General features: G+C 42.2%; 1 protein-coding gene across 2 annotated transcripts in view; it reads left to right on the top strand.

Moving 5' to 3' along the window:
- The first annotated feature begins 1,940 nt into the window (after positions 1 to 1,940).
- FAM169A (family with sequence similarity 169 member A) overlaps positions 1,941 to 13,983 on the top strand; it is a 40,034-nt gene continuing 27,991 nt past the window's right edge. Inside the window, exon 1 of one of the 2 annotated variants that reach the window (XM_066180747.1) lies at positions 1,941 to 1,997. In XM_066180747.1, the coding sequence (XP_066036844.1) occupies positions 1,956 to 1,997 (42 nt within the window). In that variant the 5' untranslated portion in view covers positions 1,941 to 1,955. Of the gene's footprint in view, positions 1,998 to 9,037; positions 9,466 to 13,983 lie in introns of those variants that run through there. The other variant, XM_066180746.1, reaches the window with a different exon arrangement.

Raw genomic sequence — 13,983 nt, 5'->3', positions numbered from 1 at the left:
TAGTCTCTCCACAGGCCTTGACAGAAGTCCACAGGTCATGACAGAAGCTCCATCATAGGTTTCCTATGGGGTCACAGGCCTCCTTTGGGCATCCACCTGCTCCAGTGTGACTGAGATCCACCACAGGCTTCAAGTGGATCTCATGGTCCACCACGGGCTGCAGGGGCACAGCCCCTGTAATTCTTCACCACGGGTGGCAGGGGAACATCTGCTCTGCTGCTTGTGGCACTTCCTCCACCTCCTTCTTCACTGTCCTCAGTGTCTGCAGTGCTGTTTCTCACAGAATCACAGAATATGCTGAGTTGGAAGAGGCCCACAAGGACCATTGAGTCCAGCTCCTGGATTTGCACAGGACTATCCCCAAGAATCACAACTTGTGCCTGAGAGCAATGTCCAAACACTTCTTGAACTCTGTCAGTTCTGTGCTATGACCACTACCCTGGGGAGCCTCTTCCAGTGCCCAGCCAACCTTGGGTGAAGAACCTGTTTCTAATATCCAACCTGAATCTCCCCTAACACAACTCCAGGCCATTCCCTCAGGTCCTGTCACTCTTCACCATAGAGAAGGGAGCAGTGCCTGGGCCTCCTCTTGCCCTCATGAGGAAGTTGTAACCATAATGAGGTCTCACTTCAGTCTCTTATTTCCAGGCTGAACAGACCAAGTGTTGTCAGGTGCTCCTCATAACTGTTCACCTAAAGACCCTTCACCATCTTAGCTGCCCTCCTTTGGATGCTTTATGTCTTTAATACCTTTATGTCTTCTTCTCTCACACATTCTCATTCCACTCTTGAGCTGGAGGTGTACAGGCTGTTTTCTCCTTTTTCAAATGTATGACCCTAGAGATGGTACCATAATCACAGTTGGGCTCGGTGTTGGCCAGTGGCAGGTCCACCTTGGAGCCATCTGGCATGGGCTCTGTCAGACACAGGGGAAATTCCTGGCAGCTTCTCAGAGAACTCCCTCCTGTAGCCTTCCCATGACCAAAACCTTGCCACACAAACCTGATACATTTGGACATGCATGTAATCATAAATACACTGAATACCTGCTCCTCTGGTCCCTGAAGTGTCCCAGCTCAGGTCCCAGAGCTGTCCTTGGCAAATAACACCAAGAAGCCCTTGAAATGGCTGCTGTCCCCCATATTGGGCAGTGACTCCATCTTGTGCCCATCCTCCTTTGTCCCACGGATGTTATCACAGATGTGCACCTACTACATCCCGTTCTCAGAACAAAGCATCATAGCTATAAAACAAGGGTACATGTTACAGCCAGAGTCAAGGGCAAGTGCTGTCCTCTCACAAACACCTTCATTTGATTTTGGTGTTCCTCAGCTTCCTAGCACACAGGTCTTCTTGGGGGTGGATACTCAGGTGCTGTGGCCAGTGGTGGTCAGTGCTGGGGAACAGGGAGTAATGCTTCTGTTTGGAAAACGAGCTTCTGCCAGTAACTGAGTTCAACCAGCACTCCAGTTTGGTAACAGGAGCAGTGGTGAGGCCTCAGGCTGGTCCATGGTGGGAAATGGGGAAGCAAACCTCACTGCCCAGGTCCACAAGGCAAAGAGGATATTTCACCCCCAGCTTTTTGATGAGCTACCCAGCACTAGGAGACGATGTGTGGCCTCGGTCCTTCCTCCTCGCGAGTACCACAGTTCTCTGAGTCAGCTCCGGACTCCCTCCGTCTGCCAGGGCCACAGGACAGGTGCCCCCCCAGCCCAGCAGCGGCGGTGAGCGATGTCGTGGGCACCACACCTGCCCATGGCCGTAGCAGAGGTAGCGGGGCGGTGATGGAGAGCCCGGCCGCGGCGATGCGGGGCCGAGGCCGGGTACCACACCCCGGCGGGGCGGGGGGGCGATGCGGGGCGCCCGCAGCCGTCATGGCGGGGCGAGCGGCGGCGGCTCCGGGCGGATCAGCGGGAGTGCGTCAGCGGCGAGGGGCGGGGAGGCCGCCGGGGGAGATGATATCAGGCGCCGGGCAGCAGGACCGGGCGAAGCCGGAGGTAAGCGGGGGGGTGTGTCGTGAACTGTGCTGTCAGGGAGCCCGGCCGCCTCCGCCTCCTTCTCCGTTTATCCCCGCGCCGCCGCGGCGGGCTGCCCGGCCGGCTGTGAGGTGAGGCGCGCCGCGGTAACCTGCCCAGGCGTCCCGCATCCCCGCAGGGCCCGGCCGGGCAGGACGCGGCGGGAGGCGGCTGGGAGGGCTGGGCTGGGCTGGCCGCTGCCCCGCGGACCTTCGCCCGCCGCGGGCGCCAGGTGTCCGTCCGTCCGCCCGCCCGCCCGCATCCCCGCCCGCGGCGCAGCCGCCGCCCCCCGGGCAGTGCCCGACCCCGCCGCCCCCGCTGCCATCGCGGTGCGGGCAGGGCCGCGCCGAGCTCGGGGCCGTGGGCGATGGGCGGAGGCGGCTCGGTGGGGCGGTGAGACCGGCCGGGGGCGGCTCTGCCGAGCTCGACCCTCCCGCGTTTCCCCCCGGTCTTGGCGGGGCTGGCGGCGTGCCGAGTTCGGCGTGAGTTCTGGCCCAGGCCACTCCGTGTTCACCAAAACCAGCCATCTTTTGTGGGGTCTTCTATTGTAGCGTTGGAATTTTCGTGTTACAGCCGCACGCACACGTGTAAGAGCCATTATACTCCAATACACCTCAAGGTATGCGTGAAAACAGTAATTGCAATGCTACAGTTGCTACGTCCCACAAAGATGGCTCTGGGTGTACGTGTGCAAACACATGTGGACACACGCAGTGGCACATGCACACACACTCTCCTGTTCTCCTACATGTGACATGTAAGTAATTTGGAATTTTATTTTGGGGTAGGGTCGATTCTTTCCTCTTAAAACAGAGGGAAGCATCTTGCCTAGGGCATCCATGGATGTTGCACTGCTATCCTGCTGATGAGAGTAAAATGCAGCCTGAGAGAGTGGGTTGCACTGGGAGCTAGAGCAAAAGGTTTTACTAGCATAAATGGAAAACAAAATGTATTAACTCACCAATTTAGTACATGAATTAATGCTCTATTTAGTGGAAACTATTAAGGAATTATCTTTAAGCTCTTCTGAACTGTGGAGTTTTTAGTTTTCAGTTATTAATAATCAGAAATGTAGGAAACCAGCCTTTGGCGTGGGTACACCGTTTGGCTGATACTTGCTTTTTTTTGCTTACATACGTGCAGGAGGAGGGAACTGTTTTCTTGTTCTGCATGGCTGCACTTACTCATTTTATGCATTGGGCTGCATCATTGGTCACAGCCTAGTATAGAGCCCGCCAGTTCATATGGGGAATAAGTATTGTTGTCAGAGTGATCATTATAATAAAATCAGTGCTGCCTCACTGGAGAACCCATTAAAGATTGCTGCAGATTAGAGTGATCATGGTCTTCCTCCTCCATCAAACTCTATAGGAACTTAGTGCACCTTCTTTTCCTCAACCACACTGGTTCCTTTCTTGTTTAATTGACCTCTGATTTAGGTACTGAAGAACTTCTTGCTTTTTGTCTTAATGGTGGCTAGTGGAAAAAAAAATCATCACCTGTTTCATAGTGGAAAAATGTTAGGGCAGTGAGTGGTTCATACCATTAATGTTCAAATTCAGGTATTATTAATGTCAGTGAGCATCTCAATCTCAACACTGGTTTTTTGAGCGTTTTTTTGAGCTGCTGATATAGGCAGGGTTTTAAAATCCTTTCCTTGTTCCTCTTTCTACAGTCTGATGTTTGTTATAATTTTCTTCATGTGGAATCAAATGTTTTACAGTGTCTTTCTTTCCTGTTGTACAAGATGAATAATTAAGACGGGATTCTACTGTACTTTTACTATATCTCTCTAGCAATGTGTGATCCAGAACTCTTCTTGCAGTGTTACATAACTAGACACTTTACAAATGGGCATTACTCTGCAAAATTAATTGGAAAATAGCCTTAATTTCTTCAATATGCACATCAAGGTAGATAATGTCTCTTTGATCTGATAATCTAAAAGCTGGAAGTTTGTGTGTGTGTGTGTGTGTGTGTGTGTGTGTTTTTTAATGTCTCCTAGTGTTGTAAAGATAATACTACTCAAAATTATCTTAAAACTTTTCTTATCCACACATGGTATATGCACAGTTTGTTTTAAATAGTTGCACTTGCTTATCTAGTCCAGTGCAGTCCTTGCCAGTGAATGATGGAGAAAGTTCACTTCATTATTAAGGCTGACACTTATTAATGCTTTTTTGGGTTGTTTTTTTTTTTTTCATAGTTGATACAAAAATCTCTAAAAGATGAACATGGAATTTGATGGTGCTGGAGAAATTCATCAGAGTACAGGAGCCCTTCAATTGCTTTAGATATGTTCTTAGATATGGTAACATTTGGTATCAATCTCTATTTTCCACCAATCAATGAATACCGAGTAGTGTGATCATTTAAAGATGTTTCCAATCATGTTTCTAAACTGCAAGTAAAAATGTAGCATTAGAGCTGAAGTAATGTCTTCTTAGGCTTATTTTCACATTGGCATTCCTTAAATATTTTTCCATGCAAGATACCAGCTTCTTGTTTCCTCACAGATAAATGCTTTACTCCTGACTCTCAAGGTTGTAACTTATTCGTCACATTGTATCAACTATACATTCCAGAAATCCTCAGTCATCCTTTTTGTCTGTGGATGTTTGGGGCAGCAGTGGCAGAGCTGTGCACTTCACTTTGGAACTGCTTTTTTTCTGTCAATGAACGTCTCTTGGGTAACCATTTTGTAACCTCTTGAAAAATGAAAAAACTTTTTTCTCACGATAGAAATGGATTTTTTTTAAAAAATAAACAATCAGAATTCCACCCTCCTCTCAAACCTACACTTCCAGGTGTTGCAGCATGGATTAAACAAGTCTGAGTGGAAAAGCCTGCTCTAATGTGTTTCCTCAACTGCATTGTTTTAAATATAACCAAAATAGCATATGCAGTGTCTTTGTAGCTATTCTCTTATACTCTGGCAGTTTTGTCTGCTATTGCTGATTTTTTTCCCTGAACAATGGGATGTGACAGCATATATTTATTTAATCATTATAAATTTAGTTGGTGTTCTCCAGTGAGTCAGAGATTTCAGAGAAGCTTTTAAATAGCTTGCTAAAATACATAAAAGAATCCTGTCCCGAAAGAGTAATGAGATTTCAAATCTTTCCTAAAATCCCAATAAAATTAGTGAGAATTGTCAGGACTCACAGACGTGTTTCTTTGCTTTCAGAGCAAACTGGAAAACCTACTACTCTTTTTTAATGACAAGTCTATAAGTTCTAAATGATTTCTTGAATTGAAAATCTAGGAAAATCCATTTCTCTGAATTGTATACTGAACTGTGTGTTGTCCGGCTATTCAAAGTAATAGTTTTGATTTTTGATTTGTTTTCAAATCTGAGTTCTCTCTCTCTTAGTCTTGTACTTTGTTTTGTGTACATTAACATGTAATGTCAGAATACTGTAGGACAGGGGACCTGCATAATCTCAGGGCCAGCATCTCTCACTTCTGCTTATGATTAGAAATTGGTTAGGAAATGGACCACGATGAATTGAATGCATCCTTTCTTCTAGGCTTCACCAAAACATGTAGAATGAAGGTGGTTAAATAGATTTCTTTAATTCTGCGGGTTACTGAAGAGAAAGAATAATGAGTAAAGGTGTGGTCTCTGCTGAATCAGTAGCCCCTGAGGCTGTGCTGGAAGAATACATCCAATACAGAAGTTCTGGCGTGGCAGTGGCTGTGAGCCTGCAGCTGCACCAGCCTTTCCCCAGCACAGAGAATCAGAGAACTTCGAATGGTATGAAATTCTGTCTTCCCCCTAACTGGCTTCACACTTCCAAAACACCAGGTGTAAAAATGTGAAGTGTGCTTAAGTTAGAAAATGTGTATTGCTGGAAGACCAGTCTTTTATCTAGCTCTTTTGCAGAAAATTCTGCAAATAGAAATGTTTTCTAGGTTGAACAATACTTCTCACAGCTGTTGTAGAGCTAGCCAGCAAGAACCATAACTGGGGAATTTGAATAATTTGTGAGTTGATAATGATAAAACAGTGGGGGATTTTAACAATAGCAATGTAAATGTTACTACAGTGCAGCACAGAGGCAACTTTAGAGGATTTTAAAATGTTGGAATAATTAATTTCTTTTGATATCTCAACACCAAGAGTTTATGTTGTGATTGTTTAGTCTGAAGCTGCAGAAAGGAGTATTTTGAAGGAGCAGGAGATAATAAGCTGATTCCTGGCAACTCAGTCTTAAGCTGAGCACTGATTTACGGTCAGTATAATGAGTCAGCAGTGCTAATGCTTTGCTCTACTAATACTAGTTCTTTTTGTTGTTGGGGGGTTTTGTTTGTTGGTTTGGGGTTTTTGTTTGCTTGTTTGCTTTTTAACAAAGTACAGTAAAGGTGGTATGTTCAGAAGCTTGAGTGGCTTACTTACCTTTTCCAAACCCACCATTAACAGTCAAGCAATGTGTGCATTTTCGGAGAAGACGAAGTATTGAAGCTTTTAAAGCAGTTTGTTTCGTTTTTCAAAAATTCAAGTACAGCTATAACAGGATAGCCTAGGTACCAGAAGATGTAGCTTAGGAATTTGAATCTTACAAACATATATTACAGTGAGAAGCAGGGGAAATACAGTGTGCTGACAGAAGCTTGTGAGTTCTTGGAATATCAGGATGATCACCGGTGGAGATGAGGACGGATGACACCAGGGAGAAGGTTGTGTGTGAATTCCTTTCTGCTATTAGAGACATTCTTGATAAAATTTGCAGACATGGATCTTGAGTCCTGTAGTAACGTGTTTAGTGATGTCTTGTGGATGCACATTAATGGATAGGTTTTTATAATGTGGCTGTCATGGGTTGAACAAAACCAGCAGTGTCTGTACCCAAAAAATTGTGGGAAACAAAAAATAAGTCTCATCCACAAGTATGAGACTACTGCAATAAAAGGCAAACGCAGAGCTGCTCAGGAATCAACCTGATAAGGATTTTGTTAAATATTTGTATGAACACTGGGGAGGAGGGATTCATTTTGGGGAAGAGAGGGCATAAGTCAGTTGATTCTGTTACTCTGAACAGGTTCATGATTCTGACTTTGGGCAATGAAATATTCTTTTTTGATGTTTTATTCTTCCTTTGTTATGGGAACTGGATTTCTACACAAACAAATACCAGACCTTCCTAACTTTTGTTTTTTTCTTACTAGCTGGAGCAGCTTACAAGATGCCTGACTCTTTCCTAGCTTTTTAAAATTGTATTGATACTAGGTTTGCATATTATTTTGTTACTTGCTCATTTTTCAGAGGATAGGGTTTACTTCTGATTTTCTAGTTTTAGTCTGTATGTGCCTTTTTCCTATCCTTCTGAAGATGCGATAAGAAAGATAAACATAGTCACTACTGACTACAACTGTGAGCTAGACAGAGATGGTCAGTTTTTGTGGCCTTTGTAAAGCTGGGGAAGAAATGATGCTGTTTTTCGTGGGCATATGGGGTCACTCACAGCTATTACTGTATTTGTGAGAATGGTCTCTGTCACCTGGGATGGTAACTTGTAATATCTCTTCATAGCATGAATGGGCTCAGACTGGGACTCGTTGATGACTCCTTATCCTGTCTGTGGCCCAAGCATGTTGTCTAAAAGCCTTTGAACAATGTTTTTGATGTGTGTGATAATCTTGATGTATTACTTTTACCTTACCTTTCCTTTGAGAAAGGCAAGGTAAAATTCATTCTAATTACCTGTGTCCCTAGTTCTTTTGGAGTGATCCCTCACTCTTTTGATAAGTGCACAAACTACTTTGTGAGGATGCCTGTGAAGTTCATCATCTTGTTGTAGTTCATAATTTGTTGTGCAAAGCAGCTGAAAGAACTTGCTGCAGCTGGATACTGAGCAAAAGCAGCAGGTAAAATTCAGAATGGCTCATATTAAACACTGTATTTTTACATCTGTCATCTTGTGAAGATAATTGTGAAGAATAGTATCTTCAGGATGCTGGAGTTGGACCAAGAATTTGGAGATAGCTGCCTATTCCCTTTCTGGGAAAACAGAAAATTTTAATCTGTGATGAGGTTTAAATTCTCACTGCTCCAAATATGTTATGTTTACTGTCTTACTGCTTTCAGAATTCTGATCCTCAGGCGGTTGTAAATAGGCCATAAGGCCATACAGTGAGAGTCTGAAACATCTCAATTCTGTGTGCTTGTTGCTTTGCAAGGAAGTTTTATGGTTGGCTGACAGGGATATCTTGTTGCAGCTTTATTTATGTGCAATCCTGTGTCCAGGAAAATCTCATGTTAATTCCTATTCCCCTTTCTACCTTTTCATTTGAGTCATCCACAAAACCAAGGCAGTTGGTGCTTTCTTAGTTGTATGCTATTTTCTTGGTTGTAGGTCTCCAGCTGCAAATGACATTAAGAAGCAGGCAAAACCACCTACACATAATTTGAACAAGAAGAAAGAGATTGCACACTGCTTAACTGTTGAATTTTCCTACAGCTCATCTGCTGAAAGCCAGGCCTCATGTGGCGTATTTGTAGTTGAGACAACAGCTTTAGCAACTGCTTGGGTATGGAGGCTGTGATTGCAAAGATTAGAATCACCTGCCCCTCATTGTTAGTGGCCACAGACACCGTCACTTGAGTTTCCAGGTGGGATATTCTCCAAGGAGCCATGGAGAGACCTGGTCCTCTTTGGCTGATGAGAGGTAACTCATAAAGCTGTGCTCACACGTGTCTGTGACTGGCTAATCTCATCTGTGCAGCTTTGACGTCCGCCCCAGTTGTGAGTGATAGGACAGAGCAGCCAAACACTTTAAAAATAGATGCAAATGCTTACATGGGGTTCCTGCAACCCCAGTCTCACTGTGGTGTTAGATTAGTTATGTTGGGTTTGATTCTCCACCAGCTGTCTACCCTGATTTGGTGGGTTTTGTTGTCCCTTTAATTTTTTTTTTACTAAGTATTGTAAAAAAAAGGAGCTTTCTTTTTTGTTCTTATCTCTGAAATCACTAGATATATCTGTGAGATGGCCCTTGCCAACCAGGGGGATAATGTTAGAGGAGGATGTGAAGGTTTGGAAATGGAAGAAGTTGCTAAGAAATGTGGGTGCCACGTGGGAGTAGAGAGAGGGATCTTCTGGTATCAAGCAGCAAATTAAGCTTCAGAATATTGCCTTGTTAGATGCCTGGAGAAGAGGAGGTAAACCTATGGAATTATAGAAGGTGGGCAGGGTAAGAGCAGGGTGGCTGTTCATGTCCCAGGTGGGGGACATACACAGGTGCCCCTCAGCCACCTGGAAAGAGAGGCTGTGTGGGGGCTCTGAGTGCTGAGCTATAGGAAGGTCATTGAGGTCTTTAGGAGCACAGGGTGTAAGGCCTAGACTTGCAGGAAAAAAATTGGAGGGTACTGAGGATGGAGAACAGCATACCAACTGCCTCAAGCTGCTAAGGCCTGGAAGGGAGAAAGAGTAGTGACCAGAGAGGAAAGGTGAGTCAATTGAGGTGTCTCTGTGGGGTTGGGTGTTGTTTTCCTAGCTCCTGAACAGGTATGTCATGTAGTGAAGGGAAGTGAGAGGAAAGTGGGAAATTAGAAAGAAGAGTGAGTGCTGAGCAGTGGAAAGATCAGAAGTATGTCAGAGAGAGGCAGATTCATGGAGTAATAATCCCACCTGGTTGTATCTTTCTATCTTATACACGTGAATTATTTTCAAACACATCTAGAATGGTTTTCATATTATGTATGGATAAAGTCACCTTGAATCGGAGTAGTTGAAAGGGAAGGCATGAAAGGTTTCTGTAAAAAACCGTAATTTTCCGAATTTATTAATTGTGTTTATTTTGATAAGTCTCAAACATAGAATTTTAAAATAGTATATCTCTGGCACATTTTCATTGCAGAAAACACTTGCTCCTGTTAGTTTTCAAAATTCCCCACTGAAGGAGGTGATCTTCAAAAAGCCAGATGATAATCTCATTAAAATATGAGACTGTAGAAAAATGTAAATAACAGGTTAGTAGTTTGTGTACTCAAGAATTTAGTCGTTGATTAAATAAGCTATCTAATATCTAATTTAAATCACTTGAGTAAAATGCTAGTGGTGTTACACAGGTGGCTAATTGGGCATATGAGTAAGAATCTTACCTACCTAAGGTGGGTTTGAGAGAGAAGGTGCATGTCTTCTCCTAATACTACCCTGTCATCTTTAATTAAAGAAATCTGATGCAAGTACTTTTTTTTTTCTTTTTTTTTTTTTAATATGGAGGACTCTTCCTCTTTCTGTCCTTGTTTGTGTTTCATTTGATAAGACAGTGCTCAAACCCAGCATTTAGAAGTTCTGACCATAATTCTTGCTGGGGAATTGAATCCTGTGTGTAGATTTCATAATTCTGTGCTATACATATAAGTTACATTGTGTGGGTAATTGATGAAGGAAATTGTTGTTTTTATTTGTTTATTTGCATTCAAATCAACAGCTCTGATTTGTGTGTCTGATAGAAAGCCAGAGTTGCATAAGGTGCTTGAAGCAGATTATGGGTAATGTGGCTGGCATATTAATCCAGAGATCTTGGTTGATGTTGACAGCAATTTCTAGACAGTGCCCTGTGTTTCCTTAAGAACTTCCAACTTGTGATTTTGCAGGGGATGAATAGATGTTGTTTGGGGTTTGTGTTACTTTAAACCAAACCAGAAAAACTAACAAAAAAAATCTTTTTTTTCCTTTTAAGGAGGAAAAAAAAAAAAAGAAACCAGATCAAATCTATCTGAACTTGTGTCAAAAACTTGTTTTTATTAGTCCATATTCTCAAAAAATGTGAATGAAAGCTATACTGCAGGGAAGTATGCCTTGGTGCTAATGTGCCGGTCATGGTTTGAACACATGCTGTCTAAGCCCCAAATTTGTGATTTAAACCCCGGGGAAACCTACTCTAAATAAGTAGTTATTTGAGTGAGAAGGACTTGAACTGTCTATTCAATGTGGCAGATCAGTGTATTATTCTTGCTGCTTCAAGCTGGTACATTTTTCAAGAAATCCTAGTAAGCACTCTATTGTTTAAAATTTTAACACCTCTTTCCTAAAATGTCTTCCTCTTCCTAGTCAATGTACATAACATTACAGATTAAAATTAATAGAGTTTTAAGAGATGGGGATGTTTATAAAGCTCAAAAGCTTTGTTACAGTAGTGGTCTAAATAGGTAATTATGGGACAGGTTTTCTGTATGTATTTCAATTATGTAGACTCACGATAAACCGAGTATGTACTCTCTTGATCATATTTAAATGACTAATTATCTTAGCATATGTTTAAGATTTACTTATTTTTGTAGTAGAAAATGTTGAACTTTTAAACTGAAGTTTCAGACTCTATTTTTATAGAAATAAGAAAAAATACTTTAAAAACAACTTCTCACAGTTTCAAGTATTTGATGCTGAATAAAGAAGAAAAATGAAAATGCTGTGTGTGTGTAACAGCTGGTAGTGAAAGCAAAGAAATATTTATGTGATTTGTTTGTTAATAGAATAACTGGTAAGAGAGTTTAACAATTCTAGAAGTGGCAGGTGTGATGATTTTTTTAGTAGTCGAAGCCGGAAGACTGAAAAGTCTACTTTTTTAAAAAATTAGCTTTTCTTACAACTTTTACGTGGTTTCACAGTTTTCACCATAGCAGCGACTGGATGCTGCAAGGTAGGAAGCAAACACAGCAAAATGGGAATGATGCTCCTGCTGCTCCTATCAAGGAGTTGGTGCCTCCTCAGTCTGGACCCGGAGCATTTCCTGGGACTCCTGCAGTCCTGGCTTGGCTTTCTCTGGAACTGGTGTATGTGTGGACATACGTGTTTATTTTGTTATTTATGTCTCTTCTCATGATGTGAGCCCAGGTCTAGCTCACAGCTAGTCTGGATTATATTTTTAAGACAGATATTGGTTAAAGGTGTGTGGTGACTCATGGGGAATGCACGGCAGTCCTTGAGGGGTTTGGTCATCCACTTCTCCACTTGTTGAAATAGGTCAAAGCTTGGGTCAGACATTACTGCAGTCTACTCTCTCCGAGTAGGCTAGTGCTTCATCACAGGACTGGACTTGTGTTTGGATCCTGCAGGCTGAGTCTAAGTTGGTTTTCCTGGTTTAGCAGAAAAGTTTTGCAGGTGGTGGCTTGAGCACCCTGGCACCTGTTCTCTAAACTGCAAATCGCAATTTAAAAAAACCCCAAATGACTAATTAAATTATAATTATTTATTATTTAAAACAAATTTAAATCTGAAGATTGTTCACCGCATGATTATTTGTCCCAGTTATTATCTTATGTTGAAAAGACCTTGGATGATTTTCTGTGATTTTCTTCTTCTTCTTCTTCTTTTTTTTTTTTTTTTTTTTTTTTTTTTTTTACTATTTTATTTTTTCAAGGAAAACTAGCTGTTCGAGTTATCTGTGCTGTGTAAGTAACTGTAGATTTCCAGTACTTGTCAAGTTTTGATATAATGTTTGTTCAAGTATCTCATGATCTCAGTAAAATGTTTCTCACATCGGTCCCTCTGAGGTAATGATTGATTGTGTTTTGTAGAGGAGTTGAGGCAGATCAAGTAACATGCCTGTGTTCACATGGAGTCTGTGCTACAGCTGGAAATTCCTCTCAATCCTTGTCAGCCTAACCACTTAGACTTCACTTCCCCTGAGATAAAGGCACCCAAACCCAGTTTTAAGTTGCATTTAAGCCCTCTGACATACTGTAGGAAATAACATAGCTTTTGGGTTATTATCTTTCTGCAATTTTGTGTCATTCATTATTGAGGAACTGCAAGGGGGTGAATAGACCTCTTGATTCCTGCTCAAATCTACATGTGATCTGGAAGTTGTGTGTATTGTGCATCTCTCTTTCATGCACTCCGAGATTGAATAGGAGGTGTAGATATAATTTATAATTAAAACAATTTCTAGTGCTGCTCACTTATCCCATGGTTTTTCTTAACCTTAATGCTAATAGTAATAAAGATTTTGTGAGTAAAGAAGTGCCTGTGTGGCACAGGAATGTGTTCACTCATCCTGTAAAATGTGGTATTTGTTGACATTCCATGAATTGATCTGTTACCCTCTGGTGCTGCAGCTGTTCCTAAAAAAGGACGTGCCATTTCTCATGTAATAGCTTGCATAATGCTGACAAGGGAGAAAGTCATATGATTCCATACTAAAGCAAATATTGTTCATGTGAGTTTATTGCACAAAACCATCAATGTTATTCTGTGAAATTTTTATGGTTTTGAAGAGCTCAAGATTTATTTTCTTTCACTTGAAAACTGAAAGGCTTAAGTCACCTCGTTTGAAAAATAAAATTAATTTTCTTCTCTCTCCTCCAAACACACTCTTCTAATAAGCTTTTATGCAGAAACGGTCATGACGAGTTTGGTTGCTCAGGGCTACATTGCATGTGCTCAGCCAGCCTGACTGTGTGCTAACCAATTGGGATGGTGCCCCATGAGCAGAGCGTGATTGGGCAACGTGTGACAAAGATTTGACCTGACAGTTTTACAGTTGTGCAGTGCATGGAGGCTTAGAGCAGCAAAAAGGGGCATGAGGGACTGCATGGCAGAGACCTGTGCTGTTCCTGCTGCCTCTGCAGCAGAAATGTGTTAATGCTCTAGCCAAGAAAACCTGAAAATCTGTTTTCTCCAGCCTTTTTCTCTCTCCTGTTTTACTTTAGACTGGCTAGATGTGGAGCCAACTGTATTTTTATTTTGTGTTTTTACTTTGTTTAAAATACTGTCAAGCCAACTGTGCTTTAATGAGGGACATCTATTAATTCATTACTGTTGGAAGACATTTCATTTGTCTTTGGTAGGTTATTTTCCATTTCAAATTTGAGATGCTTGCATTTTGTATTGTGAACTACTTCCTTATGCTGTGCTGTAGATTGGCGTGGAACATTCTTCTTTTGTCACTTGTTCAATGCTTTTATTATAGCTTGATAACTTTGTGAACAGTTACTGATTTCTTCAGGGAGGTAGTGAAC

Source organism: Chamaea fasciata, unplaced genomic scaffold (assembly GCF_029207755.1).
Source record: "Chamaea fasciata isolate MVZ Bird 193981 ecotype frontalis unplaced genomic scaffold, bChaFas1.0.hap1 SCAF_4, whole genome shotgun sequence".
NCBI classification, from domain to species: Eukaryota; Metazoa; Chordata; class Aves; order Passeriformes; family Sylviidae; genus Chamaea; species Chamaea fasciata.
The sequence above is the reverse complement of the archived record's forward strand: the minus strand, read 5'-3'. Positions and strand labels throughout refer to the sequence as shown.